At 39.2% G+C, this 20251-nt stretch overlaps 2 protein-coding genes across 2 annotated transcripts; one reads left to right on the top strand and one right to left on the bottom strand.

The window, feature by feature from the left end:
- Positions 1 to 1016: 1016 nt before the first annotated feature.
- Positions 1017 to 4167, bottom strand: LOC140939470 (uncharacterized). The gene is made up of 3 exons (XM_073388847.1): positions 3666 to 4167; positions 2917 to 3197; positions 1017 to 1392 (listed from the first exon to the last, which is right to left on the bottom strand). The coding sequence occupies exons 1-3, from the start codon at positions 3666 to 3668 to the stop codon at positions 1230 to 1232; spliced, it is 447 nt and encodes a 148-aa protein (XP_073244948.1). The 5' UTR covers positions 3669 to 4167; the 3' UTR covers positions 1017 to 1229.
- Positions 4168 to 6830: 2663 nt separating this feature from the next.
- Positions 6831 to 9830, top strand: LOC140931408 (uncharacterized). The gene is made up of 3 exons (XM_073381228.1): positions 6831 to 6889; positions 7257 to 7308; positions 9427 to 9830. The coding sequence occupies exons 1-3, from the start codon at positions 6831 to 6833 to the stop codon at positions 9790 to 9792; spliced, it is 477 nt and encodes a 158-aa protein (XP_073237329.1). The 3' UTR covers positions 9793 to 9830.
- Positions 9831 to 20251: the final 10421 nt, after the last annotated feature.

Consider the following 20251-nt stretch of genomic DNA (forward strand, 5'->3'; position numbering starts at 1 on the left):
TGTATGTATTCTGTCCCACTTTGAATGAGGAAACGAGGAACATCCCTAGGCCACGTGCACTCAAACGACCCTCATTCATTGCAGAACGGTTCCACAATAGCCCAAGTTCGATATATTAAATTCTAACACGACTCCGACCCTTTCTGGTCATTTTTCTATATTTGGTTTTGTTTTCTTTGCGTTCGAGTCTCTTCTGAGAATTACGAGACAATGGAGTCGTGAAAAATTTGCAATTTTGACCCTAAAGCCTTGGAGCTATAGTGTTAGAATTTTGATATATTGAAAGTAAGCTATTTGAGACGCCTCAGAGCAGAAAAAGAGCGTTCACAAATAATATTTCCCACGGGTGTAGTAAGAAGAATGGTAAGGATCTTGTGAATGGCTAGAAATGTCTGAGGATACCCTAGAGTGCCGTACCAATCGCTACTCTTCTCAGGGTTTCGCTAAGTATTAATCACTTTTCAACCTACCACATGTGTGAGACACTTTTCTATTAGAACGTTCAGCATGAAATTTGCCAAAAAAATTTAATTTAAAAGAACATGCTAAGAACATACACAAGGCTCAGAAGAACAATTTTTTTTCACTGCTTTTACTTTCCTAAATCCAGAGAATCTGAATTACCATACAATGTTCTACATGAAGAGTGCAGGTAAAATTTTGTTCTTTCAACACATTTACATTGTACTTGTACAATTCATTAATATAAAAACTATAATCATTATCTTATCTTGCATACGGTATGTCTGTATGTCAGATTTCCGTTATTGAAATTTAAGAACATCCGTAGGGACATTTTTAGGCTGAAACTACCCGGAAAATAAGAACTGTCCATGCTTAACTCGAAAAATGGACGTTCTTATAAAAAAGAGTGTATGCCAGGAAGAAAAACGCTGTTTACTGCTTTTTTTTCCCCCACGAATGCCAAGTGAAGGTATCACGACATTAGTTGCTCGGTATTTAAAGGTTTTAATTAATTCTTTAGCTATATAAAAACTTTTCTTAAAAGCATTCAAGAAATTGTTAAAAAAGTTAAAAAATATACAACGTTTCGACGTTCTCGAACGTCATTATCAAGTAAAAAAAATACAATATGAATGTTCTATAAATACAAGAAAAACAATAGTTCATTAAAAAGAAAAGTAACATATAAAAATATGCTGCAAATTAAACAAAGAGTTTAGCATAGATGGAGTCACTCTGAGTGTTAAGGCTGGGCCTCACACTATCTAGTAAGCTTTTTGTTCCACTTCCTCGCTTAAAGTTGTGTAATCCAAATCACCCCCATCATTTGCTTGGAATTCCAGTGATAAACCAGTGAGGGACTTTTTGATGGTGTCTTTCGAAGATGCGTATATCATTTTGTCTCCAATCTTTGCATTTTCGTCACACCTAAAGTGAAAAAGGGAAATGAGATGAAACGGGCTGGCTCGGCTCATGCCTTGTTTCCTTATAAAATTGTTGCTGTGTTGTATGAGAAGGCCTGCTGCCCCGTTTGCCGAGATCGTGGTTGCTTGAAGGAAGATCTCAGAAAGCGGGCCAGCCGGCCTTCTCATATAAACACCACAACAGTTTTACAAGGAAACAGGGCATGGGCAGGCCATTCTAACGGGGCTGACTCACTCATATAAGCAGTCCCTAAGTAGAAATGAGAACCAGGCAATAAGAGTGTACTTCATCATACAAACTAAAGCTTAAGAGGTGTACCCAACACCTTTTTGATTTAATAATAGGGAGCTTTAACATCGACGACGGCGATGGCAGCGAAAAAGCAACTTTTAAAATGAATTCGCGTTTATTCCAATTCACTGAAAATGTCAAATGTGGGCGAATTACACTGGAGTTGATTTTTCGGGGACCGGACTCAAGCTTAGAAAGAGAAAGGAAAATTCGTCGTCGCTTGTTTACGTTCTCCATAAATCATGAAATTAGGCCTTTTCACGTCGTAGTCGTGCAGTAACGGCAAAGAAATGTACAAAAAAGTGTGATACACGTGGAAAGTTGTTGTTTTGCTAATCAAACCTATTGTTTTTTTGCGGTTCTCGTTGCCGTCGCTGTCGCCGTTGCTAAAGCTCCCTAATCTCTTGATGAATGCTTACATCAATTAAGGAAGCAAGGGTGGCACTGTGGTGAGAGCAGTAGTTAGAGCAAACACCTCCCACCTGTGTTGTGTAGGTTTATATCCCGGCGTGGACTCCGTATGTTGGTTGGTTTTGTCGTTGGTTCTCTACCTTACATGGAGAAGTTTTTTTTTCCGGTTCTCCGTCTGGGTCGTAAGCGATGGATTCATAAGCAGAGTCAGAAGAAAATAGAAATGTTCTGATTATTCTGACTCCAGTTCTGCAGCCTGTGTGTCAGGTATTCGAAAGGGGAAGGGGACGGAAATTTTAGGAAAGGTGGGAGGGTAGGGAACGCTTGCAAGAGCGTCATTATTATCACCTTCCCGCCTACTTATTATGTGTGCAAAAAAGACGCAACTGCGTAAACGTCTAACCATCTGTTACTGTTAGTTAAGGTATTCATTATTTTTACATCTCTCTGGTAGATGTGAAAATGGAAACTATCATAGCGTCCTTGCAGGCGTTCCTTACACTCCTCCTCCCGCGCCTTTCTGCCACGCAGACAACCAATTCTGTACAATTGCCGTAAGTCGACTGCGTGAGCGCCGAAGGCGCGAGGGACGCTGGCGAAGCGAGTGAAAGCGAGCGACGGAGCATTCTGTTGCACTTATAACTATAACTCCGCTTACGACTCAGAGTTTTGATTTTCACTAAGTTAATAACTTATTTTGAAAATAAACTGTTTTTACAACTCTAACTCTGTTAGACAAGTAAAATCCAGCCTAAAATGTCTTGAGGCTAAAGGAAAATTTTATACCCGGTCACCAATTAAAAATGCAGAGACAACCTCACTCACCAGAAGATGAATGCCAACTTATTAAGTTTCCTGCCATCCTTCTTCACAAATCCGAAATCATACAAAATATATCGTGGCTCATTGCTGAGTTGCTCCTTCATTCTATTAAACTGTGCTTCATCTTCTTCTTTTGCTTCTGTTTTGCATGGATCACCACACACGTCAACAACAATTTTCTTCTTTCCTTCAATTTTAAAGAATGCAAACTTGTGTGTGCTTCTCAACCTCATATCATTAAACAAACCGTTGATTTCAGCATCGAGTTGTACCCCTGACATAGACTGTATCAAGAGAACATAAAGAATAAAATTAATAATCTAAAAAACCTTATTAAGGTATCAAAACTGCTATTAAGTCAAAAATTGGTCAGGCTTATAAAATTGCTTATTTGAAATGTACTCTCAAACTGAACACAAATTCCAAAAATGAAGTATTTTTGTTCAATTGAAATGGAGAAAATTAAAACCAAAGTTGGTATCTAGAGAGCTAATTTTGAAATCTGATTGATTTTCTAATAAGCGAGTGGAAATAACAACGAAATTTGCAAACATTCTGCTTCCTCAAATAAAAAACGACTGCTTTGATCATGCCTAATCACTCCCATGACTGAAAAAAGCCTGGCCGAGGATGTCAGTCAGGTTTCCTGTTTAGTGAACAGCGACCTCTTTCTGCTATTCTGTCGGGTATTTATGAAATTAAGAGTTAACAACGGCCATCTACAATTTCAGCAAAGTACTTCAACTACTTACCATTGTGATAGTTTATCGTGACTTTAATTTCCAAAACACCTTGAAAACAAAATAATCATTGTAAAAATTAGTTGGGTCCCAGCAAACAAATCTGCAGATGGATGTTTAAAATAAACTTCGTAGTGAAAAGGTGTACATCGCGGATAGCACCTCATGGTGAAAAATCTTTAAATACTTAATCAATTGTAGCAAATTTTTACAACTTGAGCTTTCCGCTCCTGATGTGATAATTAAGTGTTTGGATTCCAAAAAACTTAGAACAAAGTTTAGTTCCGCTCCTTACCAGCAACTTGTTTCTTGACAGCTTGTAGCTCTTCCAACTCTATGGCTTGATAAAAACTTTGCTGTAGTTGCGTATATATATGTTCCCGGTGTGATGTAATATTGCTATATTTAAAATTACCCATTTGGTCAAGATTGTGGGTTTTCTGCGACATCATTTACTTCAAGGCGAGCTCAGTGCATCCTTTTAAGGAACATGGTTTAATAAACCGTGCCATGGGAATTGCGCAATGATAAAAATTTACATAAAATTGAATATTACAAGCAGTTGATTTGTTGTTGTTTTACAGCGTTAAGGCACATTGGTGCCCGGCGTTACAAGCGTGAACCATATAAACCTTCTCGTACAGCAATATGTCTCTTCTAATAATCAATTTTTAATTCATTTTACTGAGGGCAACTCGAACTAACGAACGAAAATGTGAAAATTTACTTATGCTGACCGAGCAACTCCGGATATAAAAGAGTTGATTGCGCACATAAGGTGTATTATCTCCTTATATGGCGTATTTTACAAATTACTAGATATTTTAAAGAATAATATGATATGAGATAAAGTTTTGTTGGTAACGTCATAGTCTATAAAACCGACATGTACTTTTTGATAAATCTGAGAAGCTTAATACCTATGTACTGGACAAAATTAACGATTGCATTTCATGTTAGCAATGTTTACCTCATAAAATGTGTCAGTATTTGCTACCTAGCGTTCAAGGTTAAAAGTACATTTAAGGTCTCTTGACCTAGCTCTCTAGCTCGATGAAAGAATCAAAGTACGTGAGGCGAACGAAGTGTCCAAAAACTTCCCACAACATTGCCGTGTTATATTCCCGTAATATTCGACTATAAACTGACATTCTGAAAAATGTTATGATCGCTGAGTGTTTTAGTAGAGTGAGAGTCCTTTGCATACGAATAATGAGTATAGAGCTTTCCCTAAATTTCTACCGAAAATATATATTATATGGCTTGAAAAAATGATGTTACAGTTATTACGTAGCGTAACAAAAAGCTTTAGATTCAAAGTAAGGGTTGATTTCTTCGAGACAAAAGACAACCCGCATCGCGTGGGCTATTACATGCTCTATGATTTTAATCAACATTACCAAAATAGGAAACGACAGTCGCATCTGTGTGTCACGTCACGCGAAAAAGGATGCTAGTCGCCAGCCACCTGTAAGCCGTGCAAAATATATAAAATTCAACTTTGTTGGGCATTTTAAAAGAAAGTAAAAAGATAAGAAAACCCTGTCTGCTGTTTAGAGAGATTCTACAGAAAACTTTGCGGCTTTATGATCATTTACGTGAGTACAGTGTTTTGCGTTGCGTAATACGTCATGGTACTGTAAGCCGACTGTAGTATGTGAAGAACAAAACGCTTATGTACTTAATAACGCACACTCTCTTGTTTCTGAAGTTTGAATTTTTAGTAATTTCATGGGCGTTCCGCAGAACAGTCATTAAAAATATTTATTGAATGTAGGTGAAGCTTGACTCGGTAGCTATAGCGTGACAAAGAAATTGCGTTATCGCGTGATCACGTGCTCGAGGTGAGTCGTCTCAAAGTGCGTTATGATATGAGACGATAGAACTGGACTGGGCTCTTTTCTTTTTATAAGAATATATTCTATAGGAATTATGAGGTTGAAAGTTGGGAAATTTTAAGAATATTTTAGGAGTAACTGAGGCTGAGATTTTGAAAAGGATATATTTTTGTGTGTTGAAAATCTGTAAATACAATACAAGTTAGTATGTGTTTTTAACTTAATTGTATCAGGAAATTGTTCTTTTCGTTAAACGGCAACACTAAACAACAAAACGAAATAAAAGGCGCCTGTGAGCCAGCTCATGGATGAATTGGATAAGTGTAGAAAAGACAGTTCAATAAGTCAACAAGACCCCCATAATGGGGTACATTGGTTTGCCGGCGTACCTGACAATTTGTTAGACGGAGTCGGGGCTATGTATTACTAACTTCTACCGGTGAACAAAAATAGGCAAGTTAGCCCTTTGAAACAAGAAACGATAACGTGACTAGTTTGCTCTACCCTGGTCAACTTTTGGCGTTTTAAAATGCTGTTAAAAAGAAGTAAAGCAAATTATTAAGTTTTAGTTTTGTTTCTTTCTGATATTGCATTAGCTGCCATATGACAGTCAACAATTTTAACAATAATTTGCACTGTTAATTTTCAATCGCTGCTCCGGTATATTGCTGATTCAAGATTTCCATGTTTCTTCGTTTCTTTCTAGTTTTCGTAAGACTGTCGGAATTAGAGCTTTAGCCAAAACGCTTGAAAAACGTAAGTTTTTTAAAAGAATACCAGGTCGATGGTGAGACATTAAGATTTGATCCTAATTGTTGGCTTTAATAATAAACATTCTCGTTTCCATATATCTCTGGCACGTCTCACAGATGCATTACTCGCTCACTTTTGGACACAACCACGCTTGGGAAGATTTTCTTGTTCTGCAAAACTTGTGGATCAAAGTTCATCGTTGACCGCAACCTCTTCACAGAGTCCTTCTCTCTTCCTCCCTTGAGGATTAGAAAGTGCCCTTGGAACGAAGTTGCGTTGACTGTTAAATCTAATGACGCCACATCTGGTACGAGGGCTGCGGCTTTTAATGCAATGAGAGGTTAAGAGCGTTTCAGGAGTGAATAGTGCTGTATATGGTGTTAAGCTGACATTAATAAGAAAATTTTATCAGATATGTATTGTACAGTATTCTGAGAACAATGAGGCTGAAATCTAAAGTCTTGATTTTCTCTTTTTAAAATAGTACATATAACCGTATAATTTCTTTTTAAACTTTGTATTTGAAGCATTTCCTTTTTCTTATCTTTAAGATTGCTTTTCGTGCATCCTTCGTCCCGTTTTCAAGATGTTTATTGACCAGTTTGGCTACTGGGCACCGTGTATAACTGCTGTTTATCATGTCGGGTAAGGTACAACCAACTGATCTGCAAGGGGTATTCACTTATAGTAATCAACAAAACTATACTCACTTCACTCTCTTCTCCCCAGAGGCCTCTTTTTGCCGTGGGGAGGCTCGGGAGAGGGAAAAATAGAGCGCCCGGGGGATGATGGGAAGAAGAACAAGATGAACATAGGCTACATCCAGTCTTCTTCGGAAATCCGGCGCCATCTTGAAATGTATTACAGAGCAGAGCGGTCAGCATTAGATCCCATCGGCCTAAACCCTTTGGTCACCTTAAAATGTAAAATGTAGTATTCTTTATTGCTTCTACACTACACTTAGATGAAATTCTGCTCAGCAAATTTTCATCAAAGTGTATGTCTCTTAAAGTTTTAAGGAAAAAATCATTCCGAAGAGCGTGAGTGGGTATCGAACCTGGAGTGTAGGTTCTGCAGGCCATCACCTTACCACTAGGTCACTGAGGTGATTTGATTTGAACTTATATAGCATCACTCCTAACCCTAAATAGAAGCTAGCCGTTGTGTAAACTTCATGAAGTGTCCCAGGTGGTTTAAGCCGATGGGATCTAATGCTAACCGAGCAGAGCAGAGGCTCCCTCATTTTCGAAGTTTTGAAATCGACACTCGCATGTAGATAATTAAGGACTGCTATTAGAATGTTAAACCGTGTTTAGTGTTGTTAACTCTTTAGGTTCTAAACGCGTTTAGCTTTGGAGTGTATAGTAGGGGTTATTATGCGGAGGTGCTGAAATGTACCGCATTAAATAAAGTTCCCAATAGTGCCACATTTTTAATGGTTGTTCTCTGTATATTACTCGCTGTATATGCCCTAGCCTGCGTTAATTAGCATGACCATGATTTTTTTTTTGTTTCAACCCGTCGACAAAATGAGCTTGGAATCGGGTGCTTTAAAGGTATAAGAGCCTGTAGCACAAAAGGCAGCATCGCCTTAAAGGTAACCATGACAACCAAGCGAGTGCAAACCACCCAGCACCCTCACACTCAACAATTTCAGTGGAATAATTACCACAACCCATACTTACCTATCCGAGGGGAAGGAGCGGGAGCAGAAACCAGCAGTGAAATATCTTAAGCCGTGAATCAAAACGATCCGCAAAGATCAGCAAAGTAAAGCATTCATAGCTGAGTCATGCAATCACATGTTAGCCCCTACAGACTGTGAAGCAGATTCGGGGGCCACCCCGTACAAGCTTGCCTACCTGGGGCTCAAGCGCTGACCCATTAGTGATGTCTCGAGGTTAATCTTCAATCGGCCGACTCTAACTCTCTCTAACCGGTTCTAATCGTTTAATCTGGCAAGGGTATGTACAGCCCATCACGGCCGATGTGCAAATGTGCATGTGGTTATGTTAAAATATAATCATGGTGCCAGTGTTAAGTGTAAAAAAAGTTCCTGGGTAAGCGTTTTTAAAGATGGCACATGACGACCATTGTAAAAGCCTCCACTGACTGCTTTTCAATGACACTGTTTGGTAAGGAGTTCCAGTCTCTGATTGTACGTGCAATAAAACTGCGTTGACATTTGTTTGTTTTGGCAATAACTTGTATGAATTTCTTAGGGTGGAATTGCCTAGTGCCCTCTGTCGCCTTTTAAATAATATATAGGGTGAAAATTGTATAGCTGATAGACCAGAAACTACTTTAAATATCATTGTGAGTCGTGCGACTTTCCTTCCTTTCTCAAATCATTCAGAATTTTCGTGACAGTTCCAGCAGTAGTGTTATATTCAAGCTGTGGTCTAACCAAAGCAATATAGGCTTGCTCTTTTACGATTTGAAATTAGTTGAGACACTTCGACCCATTAAGGGGCCTTGTGACGTTTTACTCACTTCCAAAGGGTAAACGAAAGCTTTTCCTCCCCCATCCACTCTATGCACTGTTGTGCCACTGTTCGAGGTTTCTATATAAAACAACAAACACTTTATTTTTGAATGAAGGGAAGGGGGAGGGGTGTGGATTCTTTTGTTCCCTGTAGTTACTCTATTTGAGTACAATGTCTCAACAATTTTGTCGCCGATTTTCGCTTACACTACAATACCCCACGTTCGATATTGACCACTTCAGAAAAAAAACATAACATACCATAATGCTCTTTGTTTGTCACCCCAAAATTTTGCAAAAGCATTATTTTCAGTTTCTCTTGGGAGTTAAAATGGCACGAAGAGAAACTGAAAACAATGCTTATGCAAAATTTTGGGGTGACAAACAAAGAGCACTATGGTATGTTATGGTTTTTTCTGGAGTGATCAATACTGATATATCACAATTCTAACATGACTGTACTCCCAGCCTTTAAGGGACAAAATTGCACATTTTGCACGACTCCATTGTCTCGCAATTCCCTGAAAAGACTTGAGCACAAACTAAACGAAATATAGAAATATAACCAGAAAGCCTCCGAGTCATGTTAGAATTTTAACATATTGAACGTGCGCTATTTAGCCACATAGAATTTGGGAAATACTTAATAGTCATTTCCAGGTTTTCCTCATTGATCTTTTTCTGATTGTCTCTGCAGATTGTTAATTTTAGGTTCATACCAGTTGCTCACCAGCTTAACTTTTGTCTGGCTGTCAGTTTGGTTTGGGCAACAATTTTGAGTATCATACGAGCCTCCGAAGCAAGCCATGTTAAGGAAATTGAATCTATAGACACCATATCTATAACAAACTACTCTGTAGAAGCGACTCAGCAGTGGCCATGGAGCGATGGTCCCTGGAGGAAGAAGGGAAAACAAATCCGTTGCGCAAATTTTCGCGGCTGTCATCAGTTGTGCCACTCCAACTGTCTCGCTGCTGGCTCTCTGAGGATGAGGCTAGCCATGCTCCAATTCATGGTGTCTCCTTATGAAGCCGGCTGGGCGGAGGCGTTTTTGAGGAAGTAGCCTGCGTAGCAGACGCTTGGAAGTAGTGGGCGCAAACGCTCCCGTTCTTTCTTGTGCCCACTACTTCCAAGCGCCCTCTACGCAGGCTAGTGAGGAAGAGAGTTTTATTGTAAATGTGACTGATTGATCATTCTTGAAAACAAAAATATAAATAAGATCTACGTTTTATGATGCCAGTCTCTATTTTATTTTCTCTGTATATAAGTACTGCTAATATTCGGCCGAATCAGTTAAGCCATAGTCATGCATTAGCACGACACGCTTCATCCACGACCGCGTAAGAGAACATCTCAATAATGAAAACTCCTCTGTTAAAAAACATATCTATTCCTGCCAGAACAAAGACTATAAAGGCATTGAAGATTATCATGAGCGAAAACGACCCTGCTAATCTACGCCTGTATGAAGCATTTTACATTAGAAAGTGCAAGCCTACACTCAATTCCCGAGAAGAATGTACTGAATTTGCAGACTCTTATTTTAGTGTTTTGTTTTAGAGACCATTCTTAAGAGCTTTTAGAGGTCCTTTGTCTAGAGACACAGCATCACTAGAGCTTTGTATTCCATTCACAGTTTATTTCTATAGCTTTCATACATTCGTCACATCTTTTACACATTTCACCCAACACTTTCTTTGCGTATATATAGCGCGCGCGGAATATTTTCTCATCCCCGTTGATGTCGTTGATCGGCGAAAGCTTGGATTTTAGTTTTTACTTTTTTAAACAGCAGTTTAAGGCCTCACTAGGACAGTTTTATATATTTTTAATTATGCTGCTGAAGGACAACATGAACAGATTATTCATGAGAGAAATTTCGATAGCTTTGCAGATAGCATAATAAAACTATCAGTTAACAATACAGAAATCACGAACGTGATTTCTGTGTTTCATGACAGAATTCTACGTTTCTTTTAAGAAGGGTAGCACAGCCTGCCATTGCCTCGGGTTGTGAAGATACAATCCGATTTTCAAACACAGTCAGAATGTTTGTAAATTCTGTATTACAGCAAATGATTTCGGTGAGGTGCACGACCGCAATGCACACTGGTTGAAGGTGCCACTTTAATGTGAAAGTGTCGAAGAGCATTCAAGTAGCAGTTGAAGTGGTCTGCGAAAAGGTTTTCTTAATCGGATTGGCTGCTGTCGAATTGGCGCAACGAGTTTTCAAGGACGGTCGCCAGACTAAAATCTTTCATCGACAGTTCTTTGAAATATCCTGTACGGTGGAAAATGTTCTTGTTATGCTGGCTGCTTTAAACGCAACTGTTTAAAACGAGCAGGAGAACGGTAACAATGGTAGCTTCCTCAGACTTAGAGTTTTCTTAGTGGCAAATTTTCTACAGCACGGTTAGAGGTCTTACCAAATTTTAAGACACGCAGGAGTCTTTCAGATGAGTACGATGGTTAACTTGGGGATTGGATTTCAATTCAAGAGCCTTTGACTCGTCCAGGTGTTAAACCTGACGAGAAGATGAGCATTTGCTCTTCGACTCCGCAACACGGGGGATATACAAATTCCAGTTGCTAGAAGGTGATGTGAAAGTGAGAAAATGTCATGCCATGCTATTCTTAAGAACCTGTATGAGCCGAAAATGGATGTGATTTTGACCATTCGCTTCAAAATAACAGCGGAAATCGAGATAACAAAACATATGTTTTGTGTCCTACTTTGCAGACGAGGACGTGTATCGGCGTTTTGAAAAGCATAATTATGTTCTTTCATTCATTCATTGCCATGGAATATGCGTTTACATTGTTTTTTCACTGTTAATAGCTCGGTTAATGCGGCTGGCGATCATCTTGCCGGCGGAAGTTTCAAGGAAAAGGAATAAAATGAAAGACTTTTACAAACGATTTCATAATCAGCCTCTGTGGCGTAGTGGTTAGGTGTAGCCGCGTCGAGTCGAAGGTGCCGGGTTCGAGTCCTACCGAATTATTACTTCCTACTTTCCCGTTTTTTGTGTTGTTGTTTTCTATAAATATATAGCTAAATAACTGTTACTTAATAAAGTGCAATAAACAGCAAGAAAAGTTTTGTGTTTCCAGAGAAAATATCGTGCACCGCATATTAAATATATGGATAAACAATCTGAATTTCTATTATTTCCTACAATTTACTGTGGGAAAACCTGAGTTGATAACCACTTGATCATTTTCTAAACAACGTTCCCACGAGTTCTTTTTATAGACTGATAGTAATTATTCTAGTACTTTCCAACATGTAAATAGGACATTCAATGTCACTTTTGATTCTTATAAGTCTCACTGCCTAACTAATGCCAGTATCAACAGAATGTGCCGCAGCATTACTATCTTTTAGATACCCTAGTTAATTATAATTAGCGCAACATCCGCATTTCTTTTCATTTGTCCCTTTCTCCTGTAATCAGTACTGATGGACTGCAATGTTTGGTCTTCCTTTTTCGAACAAGATGCTTCCACTTTTGTTTTTCATCGTGGTATGAAGCGGTGGCTGTGAACCTTAAAAGTAAAAAACGCGGGGAAAGACAGTCATAGTGATATCGATGCTCAGTTCGTGCAAATACAGTCGAAACCTCTGCTAACGGCCACCTCTCTACAACGGCCACTTTTTTTCGTCCCGGATGACACAAAATCCATACATTGACTCTTGTTTAAAACCTGCGTACAACAGCCACCTCCTTACCTCTCAACTGTATTCCAGAATCCACTCCAGTGTATATCAAAACACGCCCTTATAGGGCGTTTTCACATGACATCACCCCCGCCATATGGCTGTACAAAAACAATAAAGCGGCGGCCATGTTGGTGTTCCAAACCGATCCTTTTGGTATTGAACCTTTTTCTTATGTAAAAACTTTCTTTTGTTCCAATAAATTACACGGCTGGCTGACCACGTGAGTAAAAACGCTCTACAGATCTGACATTCATTGTAAACCAGCCCATAAAAATGGCTATCGTTCAGTTACAATAGTCACCCTTTACACCTAGGGTATTAGGCCTGTCTCGTCCCCAGTCACCTCTCCTGCTCCAGCTGAAGTGAAAACCTTTAGCGAGTAAATCCTGTTTCGTTTAGAATTAATCGCTTACTCATTTCTTATTTAATCTCCAAGAAAGCGAGACTTAACGCCGCTTTGAACAGCGTTCTTGTTTTATACATCACTGCAGAATCGCTTGGTTTGAATCTCTTGTCCATGTACGATGTCTTCACAGGCTTTCTCGGTAAATTCATTTCCTTGAAGTCTTTATAAAAACACTTGACATAAATCAAATTTAGCGAAACTCCATTGACACTATTGGAGAGAGCGCCTTAAATCAACTACACGCGCGCGCTGTTCAGTTTGTTTAGAAATGTTATGAATTACTGTAGTTTACAAGAATGCAGGCTGCAGTTAGTCATGTGTCCGTCATTCACTCACATTGTCCGCACTCATGCATTATACAACCAAGGATGGGGGTTGAGTTGTTCAAAAACCGGTCAACACTAACTTGGGGGTAAAATGTAATGTAGGAGTTTCAGGTAATAAATTTCGCACTGTTTTATGGAAGTTAAAACTTAGGAAAAAACGGGGCTCTGCCTTGGAACTTTCGGGCACGTATTCGCTCAAAACAATGCATTCTCGGTTCTGCATTATGATATAAAAGTTACCTTACGTTAAATCGCTTCGAGATTCATTGTTCCTTGGAAAACTTGGAACTTTCGCGCACGGCTTTATTATGCCGCCGCCTCGCAGCCTCGCGTCTTCGCGTGGCTGCTCGTTGGCAATTAAAGTCTGTTACTGAATATACTATTATATGAAGTCCATTAAATACAGAAATATACCTGCATGGCGATTTACTGTAAAGCAAATGCTCTGCAGGCTAGTACTGTCAACTAAGACAATTTATAGAATCAAACAACGTGCTTTCGCATGCCGATAATTAGCTCGACTGCTTCCAAGGTGTTTGTTTACTGATACCAACTGACTACGAACTGTTTCCACATACACATGATCTTCACCAAAAGTCTTTTGGCGAATCGTCAGTGCTTTTTCGTGAAGTACTTTGGCTTGATTATATTCTCCTAGGTGGTCGTACAATGATGCCAAGTTGTTATAACTTGTTGCTACATCGGCATGATCTTCACCAAAAATCTTTTTGAAAATCGTCAGTGCTTTTTCGTAAAGTTCTTTGGCTTGATTGTATTCTCCCAGGCTGCTGTACACTGATGCCAAGTTGTTATAATGTGTTGCTACATCCGCATGATCTTCACCAAAAATCTTTTTGGAAATCATCAATGCTTTTTCGTGAAGTTCTTTGGCTTGATTGTGTTCTCGCAGGCTATTGTACACTGATGCCAAGTTGTTATAACTTGTTGCTACATCGGCATGATCTTCACCAAAAATCTTTTTAAAAATCATCAATGCTTTTTCGAAAAGTTCTTTGGCTTGATTGTATTCTCCCAAGCTGTTGTACACTAATGCCAAGTTGTTATAACTTGTTGCTACATTGGCATGATCTTCACCAAAAATCTTTTTACGAATCGTCAGTGCTTTTTGGAAAAGTTCTTTGGCTTGATTGTATTCTCCCAGGCTGTTGTACACTAATGCCAAGTTGTTATAACTTGTTGCTACATCGGCATGATCTTCACCAAAAGTCTTTTTGCGAATCGTCAGTGCTTTTTCGTGAAGTACTTTGGCTTGATTATATTCTCCTAGCTGGTCGTACACTGATGCCAAGTTGTTATAACTTGTTGCTACATCGGCATGATCTTCACCAAAAATCTTTTTGAAAATCGTCAGTGCTTTTTCGTAAAGTTCTTTGGCTTGATTGTATTCTCCCAGGCTGCTGTACACTGATGCCAAGTTGTTATAATCTGTTGCTACATCCGCATGATCTTCACCAAAAATCTTTTTGGAAATCATCAATGCTTTTTCGTGAAGTTCTTTGGCTTGATTGTGTTCTCGCAGGCTATTGTACACTGATGCCAAGTTGTTATAACTTGTTGCTACATCGGCATGATCTTCACCAAAAATCTTTTTGAAAATCATCAATGCTTTTTCGAAAAGTTCTTTGGCTTGATTGTATTCTCCCAAGCTGTTGTACACTAATGCCAAGTTGTTATAACTTGTTGCTACATTGGCATGATCTTCACCAAAAATCTTTTTACGAATCGTCAGTGCTTTTTGGAAAAGTTCTTTGGCTTGATTGTATTCTCCCAGGCTGTTGTACACTAATGCCAAGTTGTCATAACTTGTTGCTACATCGGCATGATCTTTACCAAAAATCTTTTTGAAAATCGTCAATGCTTTTTCGTAAAGTTCTTTGGCTTGATTGTATTCTCCCAGGCTGTTGTACACTAATGCCAAGTTGTTATAACTTGTTGCTACAGTGGCATGATCTTCACCAAAAATCTTTTTACGAATCGTCAGTGCTTTTTGGAAAAGTTCTTTGGCTTGATTGTATTCTCCCAGGCTTTTGTACACTAATGCCAAGTTGTCATAACTTGTTGCTACATCGGCATGATCTTCACCAAAAATCTTTTTGAAAATCGTCAATGCTTTTTCGTAAAGTTCTTTGGCTTGGTTGTATTCTCCCAGGCTTTTGTACACTAATGCCAAGTTGTTATAACTTTTTGCTACATTGGCATGATCTTCACCAAAAATCTTTTTGAAAATCATCAATGCTTTTTCGTGAAGTTCTTTGGCTTGATTGTATTCTCCCAGGCGGTTGTACACTAATGCCAAGTTGTCATAACTTGTTGCTACATCGGCATGATCTTCACCAAAAATCTTTTTACGAATCGTCAGTGCTTTTTCGAAAAGTTCTTTGGCTTGATTGTATTCTCCCAAGCAGTTGTACACTTGGCCACTCATATTCAAAACCCTCCCTTTACGAGTTATCGCACAGTTTGAAGTGTCGTCTAAGTTCCCCAGTAGATCGTAAGCAAAGTTGACCACAAGTTTCGCAAAGGAGAAATAGGAGCTTTCTTTACAGACCCCTGCGAGATTATGTAGCCAATAAATAACTGTATCCAAATCTACGAAGGGCGCAAACCTTTCTAAAAGAGTGTTTTTATCCGAACTAAACTCTGACGTCATTTGCTTAAGTAAAGATTCACAGTGGGGCATCAGTTTTTTACAAAACGCATAATTCTTGTCATTTTCTTGGAGTTGGGAATTGAAAATCTTTATCGCTTCTGCCATGGTCTGGTCTCTCTCACATGATTTCAGGCTAGCTATCTCGCCTCGTTTTAAAGCTTCATGCACAACTTTATGTAAACGTAAAGAAGTTCGTTCACCCCCTTCTTCGGAATAAACAAGACTTAAAGAGGACCTTACAATCTTTGCCTTCATTAAAACCTCTGGCTGGTCGTTTACTTGGGCTTTGACGAACTTTAAAACAGTTTCGAGTGGTAGGTCGTTGTTAGCGCAGAGCGAAAGAAAAGAGAATGTATGACGAAGAATCTCGTCTGTGTCAACAGCTCTTTGGATAGCCATTTCTACTGCGGCCGTTGTCGTTTTATTGTAGGCTGAACTCTCATTAGCAAGGACAGTTTCGGTCTTTTTTCGCTGGCTGTATGTTGATATGTCTTGAAGGAATGCTTTCCAATTATAATTTGAAGACCCACTGGACACAACAGTTTGCACGTAATAAGCAGCAGCAGCTAAGGCCAGTGGCTGAAAATCGAGAAGTTCAGCGACATCATCTGCTTGTACTCGCTCTGAAATTTGCGATACTGTTTTCAGCAATTCCACTGCCTCCTCCTGCCTCATTCCTTTGCTTAACGATTCATGATACGTGTGAGGGGCGTTTTGAGGAACTGTATCACCATCTTGAGTGGTAATCAACACTTGCCCATGGCCCCATTCTTTACTGCCAGTTGGAGGAAGCAAGCTGCGGACTAAGCGTAAGTCAATCACATTGTCTGCAATTATCAACCATTTGGTAAACTTGCTTGTCTTCGGCGAAATCAAGCGATGAAGCTGTTTAATTGCTTCAATAGGTTTCTCTTCTTTTAAAGATTCTAACCTTGTCAACGCGTACTCTGTTATCCCTAGGTGTCTCCCAAGGGTGAGGTAAGAGTCGGCAAGTGTCTCAGTGCTTTCTGTGTTCAGTGTCGCAGCAAAGATAAAATCATCATTTTGTTCAGAAAAGAACCGTTGTCCAATTTCCCGGGCAAGTTGGCTCTTGCCACATCCTGGATTTCCTGACAAATACACTGTACTGACCTCTCCGCTGGAACCATTGTAAAGTTTCTCCATTTTCTTAGTGATTCTTTCAATGTCGTGCGAGCGCCTAATGATAACATGTGGTGGGCGCGATGCGAGAATGCAAAATGACTGAAGCTTGGCACTTATTTCCTGTGTAAGACATTTGTTTTCTTCTTTTGTTGAGACTAGGGCAGCTTCTGTACTTTGAAGATTGCCTTTTGCCTGATCTAACTCGGCTTGGAGATTACGAGCTTGCTTCTTAATTTTTTCCACTTCCTTCGTTGGAAAGGTCGTCTGGTTCTTTATTTCTTGAATCTCAGTTATAGCAAGACCAAGGGATGTAAACGCGTTTAACACTCTGTCTACAAAATTTTGAAAGTCTGCATCTGACAACTTTGCCTCGGTGATATGAGCGATCTCGTTTCGCACCTGACGAATATCATCGACCTCTTTACGGACAGCTGGACTTAATGTGGTACCAATGCTGTCTGAGTACAGGGTGGCAAAAAACAAACAGGTGCAGTCCCACTCTGCCGTGTTACCATTCTGTATTGTTGCTAGACACCGAGAGTTTTTCTTGTGACTTGCTTTAGATTCCTTGTTGTAGAAATCACGACCATTTTGTGTCGTGTCTTTCCATTCTCCAATTAACGTTGCTTTATAAAGGAAATCCCACTCGTTTTTGAAAGTCTGCCGCAGTCCCACTGGAACCAAATCAAATGCTATGTAGCAGAATCTGAAGTAGTTTAGTTGCTCTTGCGAGTATTCCATCACCACCTTATAATCCTGGAAGAGACATTGCCTTTTAGTTTATTTTCTTGCGAAACAAACATTGGGTTTTTCACTTATTATATTGAAAATGTCGAGTATCAACCGGTGATGAACACAGGAACTCCAAAAGATTATGAAAAGCTAGTCACTAATTATAAACTACGTTCAATACGAGACGACAGGTTAAGTATCTACAATTTCAGGAGTAAGATTTACTCAGTTGGTTAGGTAGACGACGACGCATGAGCTTTAAACACAAATGTCTTGCCAGGGAGCTAGTTCGTTACCGCCAAAGGACCTCTAAGATTTGTTCGGTAAACCGTTTTACTTGGTAGCCTATGTACAGACGTCCCATCCACCTTGATATCTTTTAGCAAAGGAGGCGTCTGTTCATGGACTAAAAGCGCGGGGGTTCTGGGGGTCTGAAGAATAGGGGTCGTTTAAGAAATAGTAGGCGTTCATTCTGATAAATGTACCAGCTCCAACAAAACTAAATGTACTTCGAAAGCGAATTCCTTTCCGTTCACGTTTGCAGAAAACGAAAACGCGAAGTGGGTCTTGTTTGGCCGAGATGTTACCGAGCTAGAACAGGCCGGAAGAAAGTTGCTGACGTATTGAGCACATCAAAAGTATCAAAGAGCGCATTTTTCACTTTGATCTTATAGAACAAAAATTCAATGTGTAAACCCTTGTTAATCACTAAAGAATTTCCAGCTGATTACTGGTTAACTGAACGATTTTCCTCTATGTCACTTTGCTCTAGTATTCTAAAATAATTGTCTTTGGGAGGTCTGTTAGACGGGGCGTTCGTTAGAGAAGGGGCATGAAACATAAATATAACAGCGTGAGGAGGGGATGGAGATCTTTACTAGAAAGAAGAGGAGTATATTTGAGAGAAGGCGTCTATTACATCATTAACGATAAGTATATTATCATTCGATGTCAGTGTTTCTAATTTTCTAACCAAATAATGATGACTCAAAGTCAATGTCGTACAATAATAACTTTTGGTGTTCTTGGCCGTTTTGACCAGCGCTTCGTTTGAAGGGCAAACAGAGGGTAACAGATATTCTAGAGGTAAAGGATAAGCACGGGGGGAGGAGATAACAAACAGAGAGCAATAGAGAACATAGTGGGTTATACAAAAGTTCATTAATTTTGTTCGTTCTGTTCGCCGATGAAATTGTTGATTCTTGATCATAACTGAATGCACGAAAATTCTTCTTGGCACCTTAACCCTAGCCTGGATGTCAGAAATGAATTCGGGCGTCTTTAACCCTTTCACTCCTAGATTGAGTGATAGTGAGATCACCCGTCATTTTAATTTGTCCCTGTGGACGAAACCTTGTATGACTTAGGCTGAGATCATGCCCTCTCCTTATTATCCCTCGCAAGTTATGTATGACTCGGTCTTGGCGGGGCTTTCCGTGACCACTTACAATTGCAAATGATACTGACTAGGGAGAAGTCAGGTTTAGACTGCAAACGTGAATACAGACATATCTCCGCTCGATCGTAAACGATTGCATAAATAAATTTTAAATGAACATTCCTTTGGTTCCAAGGGAACATGACGTGTTCTCTTGTTTGGTTCCTATTCCAAATAAAAACAAGACGCGATGGAGCGTACACTTTGGCGACGTGGTTGTGGAACTGATTAATTGTAAATGCGGAGGAATAGTAAGAAATGAAATATGGTATGAGTAAGTTGTTAATTTGTGAAATTATGGGATTTGTCAGGATATTCTGAAAAGAGCAACATCCAAGAGGCCTACTTGCCAAAAACTAGCGTTTCGGGGAAAATTGTTTCTGAGATATTAGTCCAGTTATGCTGTGATGACTCAATACAAACACAGGACGAAATGCTGTATTTACTTTCCTTTACGGAAAAGTTAAATTTCACTTAAAAGTTTTTCTAAATCTTCAAGTTGGTCTTAAAGCCAATTAAATCTCTTAATTAAATGGAGAATTTCAATTTAAGATTGTTTAAGTGGTCATTAAATGCACATGACACAAGATTAACATTCCTGCCTTTAAATTTTCCAAGTAAAGGTGACTTAAATGGTTTAAAGCCTTTAACAGGACTTTAAGAGCTACAGGTAAAGATGACTTATATGGATTGTAGACTTAATTTTTTTTACTTGCCACTTAAATGGGGATAAAGAGCATAAGAGTGAAAACTATGATGACTCTTATGAGCTTTAAGTAACCACTTAAAGGTTAGGAGGGAGTTTTTGGCTAAATACCCACCCATGACTAGAAATTTCAGGAGGGGGGATCTTAAAGGGAAAATTTCTAAAAGAAGGAAACAATGGTGATTTTGTGAATATTCCATTATTTAGGCTGAACTGGTGTTTTTAAAGTGAGTATGCCTTTTTGGGGATTTGAATAGAGATGAAACCAAACTGCCACTGGGCAAAGGCCCAGCAGCTATGACAAAACAAAGTTTACTTCTCAGTTTAACTTACAAAGAGCGAAATAAGGAGTGAAAAAAATCTATGGGTTAACATCAAT

This window comes from Porites lutea, chromosome 1, assembly GCF_958299795.1.
Source record: "Porites lutea chromosome 1, jaPorLute2.1, whole genome shotgun sequence".
Classification (NCBI taxonomy): Eukaryota; Metazoa; Cnidaria; class Anthozoa; order Scleractinia; family Poritidae; genus Porites; species Porites lutea.

Coding starts and splice junctions, on each gene's coding strand:
- LOC140939470 (XM_073388847.1), bottom strand. Junction 1,393..2,916: donor AAGTTGGCATTCATCTTCTG/GTGAGTGAGGTT, acceptor TTTTCACTTTAG/GTGTGACGAAAATGCAAAGA.
- LOC140931408 (XM_073381228.1), top strand. CDS start 6,831: ATGTTTATTGACCAGTTTGGCTACTGGGCACCGTGTATAACTGCTGTT. Junction 6,890..7,256: donor ACTGCTGTTTATCATGTCGG/GTAAGGTACAAC, acceptor TGTCTCTTAAAG/TTTTAAGGAAAAAATCATTC. Junction 7,309..9,426: donor GTGGGTATCGAACCTGGAGT/GTAGGTTCTGCA, acceptor TTGTCTCTGCAG/ATTGTTAATTTTAGGTTCAT.